General features: G+C 43.6%; 1 protein-coding gene across 1 annotated transcript; it reads right to left on the bottom strand.

The window, feature by feature from the left end:
* Positions 1 to 849: 849 nt before the first annotated feature.
* LOC124252850 (uncharacterized protein K02A2.6-like) lies at positions 850 to 3,964 on the bottom strand. The gene is made up of 2 exons (XM_046686521.1): positions 3,413 to 3,964; positions 850 to 3,327 (listed from the first exon to the last, which is right to left on the bottom strand). Exons 1-2 carry the CDS (start codon positions 3,962 to 3,964, stop codon positions 850 to 852), a joined length of 3,030 nt encoding a protein of 1,009 aa, XP_046542477.1.
* Positions 3,965 to 4,251: the final 287 nt, after the last annotated feature.

Raw genomic sequence — 4,251 nt, 5'->3', positions numbered from 1 at the left:
TGTGGGGTGGGATATCATCACGTGGAGTGACGCCACCGTGTATTTTCTTTGGACATATGTTGACACACTACGGACTACACAAAACAGTGGTTGTCGGACGAAAATGTTCCAGCTTCAGACTGACCCAGCTGCAGCCCAGATCTTAACCATATTGAGAATGTGTGGGGACTAATGAAGGGCATTTTAGAATTGATTTTGAAAAGGAAAAAGAATTGTTGCATAAATTTTGAATAATATGTTTTGTAAATACATCAATGGAATTAGCAAATGCGATTGTTAGTGGCGGTATCGTCAAAGGAGGTTGAAATGCCGTAAAAATATTGTCCTTCTGAGAGGGTATGAGACCACGTCTTTCAAAGTGTATTTAATTAGTTATACCACAATTTATTCGTAGAATATGTGTTCGTTTTCGTGGATAAATTCGCCAGCATCTGAAGGGAAGATGTAAATCCAGCTTGGATCTGTTACGTGTCTTACAGACACCTACTACAATACATGTAGTATTAGTTGTCAAAATATCACTGACGACACAGTTTACTTGACTTCGTTTAATGGCGGACATACAATACACAACAACTGGTGACGTCACACTCTAAGAGTAGGGGAGGTGACTCTCAGCTGGTTACACAGGTTGTATACCACGTAACATCCCCTTTCTTTAAAGGAAAGAATAGAAGTGTCATTACTTTGGCTGGATGAGAATTAGAGTTCATTTGGCTGAAGACCAATATGTGTCACATAGGGGATTTATCATTAAATCCAAGATGAAAACTAAAAGAACTATTCAGTGATTTAAAAGTCAAGTCTTGGACGGAATTTACTGCTTGAACTTGATAATCATTTATGAGTCTATAAGTCAAGTCTGCGGATGGATTTCACTGCTCTCCCGGATCTGGTGTGGTATGCTGGCGGGTGGTCAGCATCAGGAGGTTGTTGCTTAGGGAGTGTTTCAGGTGTAGACGTTGTCGACGGAGTTCTCGGAACGTTGTTCTGCTGGGTTGCTACTGCAGGCTGTGGAGGGTCAGAGACTGGTATCTCTATGTTAGTAGGTTCTGGACGTCGGGACTTCTTCATGAGACGGAGTTGTTGACGATTGCGTCGGTATTTGTACCCATCATTTGTCTGCACCGTGTAAGTTCTACTTTTCAGCTTCCCGGTGACTGTAGCTTCAGACCATTCTGTCTTCCCACTTTGTATGGGCTGCATGCGGACTGTATCACCTGTTGACAGTGGTTTGAGGGTTTGGCCTGGATTAGACGTATCGTGTCTATCAAGGATGCACATTCTTCTGTCTTCAAGATCTTCTTTTTCATGGTTGAACTTTGATGGTCGTAATGGTTCGAGGGTACTGGGTACTTGTGTTCTAGTGCTGCGTCCCATCAAACGTTGTGCTGGGCTCGTTTGAAGACCTTCGGTTGGGGTGTTTCGGATGTTGAGAAGACCTAGGTATGGATCTTCATTTGCTGCATTGCATTTCTTCATCATTCTTTTGGCTATCTTAACGGCTGCCTCTGCTGCACCGTTAGCTTTGCTGTTACCAGGGCTGGACGTTTCATGTTTGAAACCATACTTCTTGCTAAAGTTCTGGAACTTATTGCCGGTATATTGGGGTCCACCATCGCTTATGACTGTTGATGGAATGCCATGACGAGCAAAGTGTGGTTTCAGTTTCTGTATCACAGCTTCAGAGGTGATTTCAGGGAGGAAATCAACTTCAAAGAAGTTGCTGTAGTAATCTGTGGTAATGAGGTAGTTTCGGCCTTTCAGAGTGAATATGTAAGTTCCTACTTTGTCCCAAGGCAGGTCAGGGATGTCATGCATATGTAGGGGTTCCTGATGTTGTTTGTCGCAGAATCGAGCACAAATATCACAAGTCTCTATGTATTGTCTTATTTCACTCGACATCATTGGCCAGAAAACTAGGTTTCGAGCGCGTCGAAGACAGGAGTTAATTCCCATGTGACCAATGTGTAGCTTCTCCTTGATTTTCTTTCTTAGAGATAAAGGTATGACTATTCTGGATCCACGGAGGATGATACCATCTTGTATTGTGAGCTCATCACGATAGCTGAAGTAGGTTCGGAGTTCCGGTTTCAGTTGCTGTCTGTCATTGGGCCATCCATGCATTATCGTTGCTTTCAGATGTTGTAGGGTGTCATCCTTTGCTGTTGCAGCTTTGATCTCATTCAAGCGATCATCGGATACTGACAAGTGGGCAATGTTGTTTACAAACACGGTTTCAAGTGTGGGCTTATCAGCCAGTGGTGCTCTTGACAGGGTATCAGCAACAGGTATTGTCTTGCCAGGCCTGTAGGTAAGACTATAGTTGTACTTTTGTGTTCTCAGTAGGAGAGATTGAAGTCTGTTGGGCGCTTTCGAGAGTGGTTTCTTCACAATTGCGACTAGTGGTTTATGATCAGTGACAACATTCACTGAGCGGCCAAAGGTATAGTGGTGAAACTTCTCGAGTCCGATGGTTACAGCCAGCATTTCCTTTTCAATTTGAGCGTATCTTCTTTCGCTATCAGCAAGGGATCTGCTTGCAAAAGCGACTGGCTTTCCTTCTTGAAGCAGGACTGCGCCAAGTCCATATTCGCTTGCATCGTTTTCCAAGGTTAGCTCTTTCTTAGGATCGTAGAATGAGAGTACTGGGGCTGTAGTGATCATATCTTTCACTGTGTCAAAGGCAGACTGTTGAGCTGATGACCAGTTCCATGGTACATCTTTCTTGACAAGGTTGCGCATTGGTGCAGTGACGTCTGTCAAATTGGGAAGGAATTTGGCCATGTAGTTGACCAATCCAAGATAGCGTCTAAGTTCTTCAACACTTGTTGGAGGACTCATATTGTTGATAGCTCTGACTTTTTCAGGGTCAGTTTGCAGACCGTGCTTTGTGATGAGATGTCCCATGAATGTTATCTCACTCATACGCAGTTGTAGCTTGCTGCGATTCAGTCTGATATGCTTTTCACGACATCGCTGCAAGAAACCAAGTAAGTTGCTGTCATGTTCAGCATCGTTTTTCCCATGTATAAGGACGTCATCAGTGATACACACTACACCAGGGAGACCTTCAAGTGCCATGTTCAGTTTCTTCTGAAAAATTTCAGAGGATACGGATGTGCCAAAAGGTAGTCGGAGCCATCTGTAGCGTCCGAAACAGCTTTGGAACGTTGTCAGCTTACTGGATTCCTCATCTAGTTGAACATGGAGATAGCCAGATGAAAGGTCTGCTTTAGAGAATACTTTCGATTGACTGAGTTCATGCAGAGTGTCTTCAAGTACTGGCAATGTGTAATGTTCTCGAAGTAGGGCCTTGTTCAATTCCTGAGGATCGAGACAGATTCGCAGTTCACCAGATTTTTTTTACTGCAATGGCGATCTGACTAACCCATGGAGTAGGTTCACTCACAGGTATGATGACTCCTGCTTGTTGCATGCGATCAAGTTCAGCTTTCAGCTTGGATCGTAGAGCTATTGGCACACGTCGGTTTGGCATGACGACTGGACACACATTTGGGTCAAGTGTGAGATGAGCTTGTCCTTCAAAGCATCCAAGGTTCCCATCGAATACATCGACGAACTGGCTTTCAACAGATATGTTTGCAATCCTCTCAATGTTCTCTTCATGAATAGTAACTATTTTCATCTGAGTTACTGTACGAACACCTAGGAGAGGAGTCAATGGTTCATTAACAACCATGAATTCAACCGAGTACTTCTTGTTGTTAGCCGGATTTCTTACAGACAGGCGCACAGTTCCTATGGGTGTGACATTGGTATCATTCCACATTCGCAAGTTTTTGTTTGTAACACAGAGTTCTGACAGTTTGTCACCTATCAGGCTAGAAGGGATGATGTTAACAGAGGCACCGGGGTCAACAGTGAAGACTACATCTTTACCGTTTATGGTCATGCGACATTTCACCCATTGTCCAAAGTGGAAGTTACAGAGTTGATCCATTCTTCATCCTCAGAAGAACTAGAAGTGTCTTCCACATTATTTACTCTTCTCTCAGGCTGTCTTTTAGGGCATACTTGTGCAAAGTGATTCTCGTCATTACATTTTGTACATCTTTTGCCCCATGCTGGACACTGTTCACGGCTCATGACATGAGAGTATCCACAGTACTTGCATTTTCGTTCTTTAGGTGCGTGACGATGTTGACTGGAATTAGGTTTGGTAGACTCTGACTGTCTATCACGTCCACTTTTGTGTTGAGTGTTCTTGTGTCTAGGCTTGTGTTTGTT

Source organism: Haliotis rubra, unplaced genomic scaffold (assembly GCF_003918875.1).
Source record: "Haliotis rubra isolate DU_JTF1 unplaced genomic scaffold, ASM391887v1 Scf527, whole genome shotgun sequence".
NCBI classification, from domain to species: Eukaryota; Metazoa; Mollusca; class Gastropoda; order Lepetellida; family Haliotidae; genus Haliotis; species Haliotis rubra.
Note: the sequence above shows the minus strand (reverse complement) of the source record. Positions and strands in the feature narration are given on the sequence as shown.

What these genes read in the sequence shown, in the direction of transcription:
- LOC124252850 (XM_046686521.1), bottom strand. Translation starts at nt 3,964, where the DNA reads ATGGATCAACTCTGTAACTTCCACTTTGGACAATGGGTGAAATGTCGC. An exon ending in AAGCAGGAGTCATCATACCT is followed by an intron (nt 3,328 to 3,412) that starts GTGAGTGAACCT and finishes CTCGATCCTCAG; the next exon opens with GAATTGAACAAGGCCCTACT.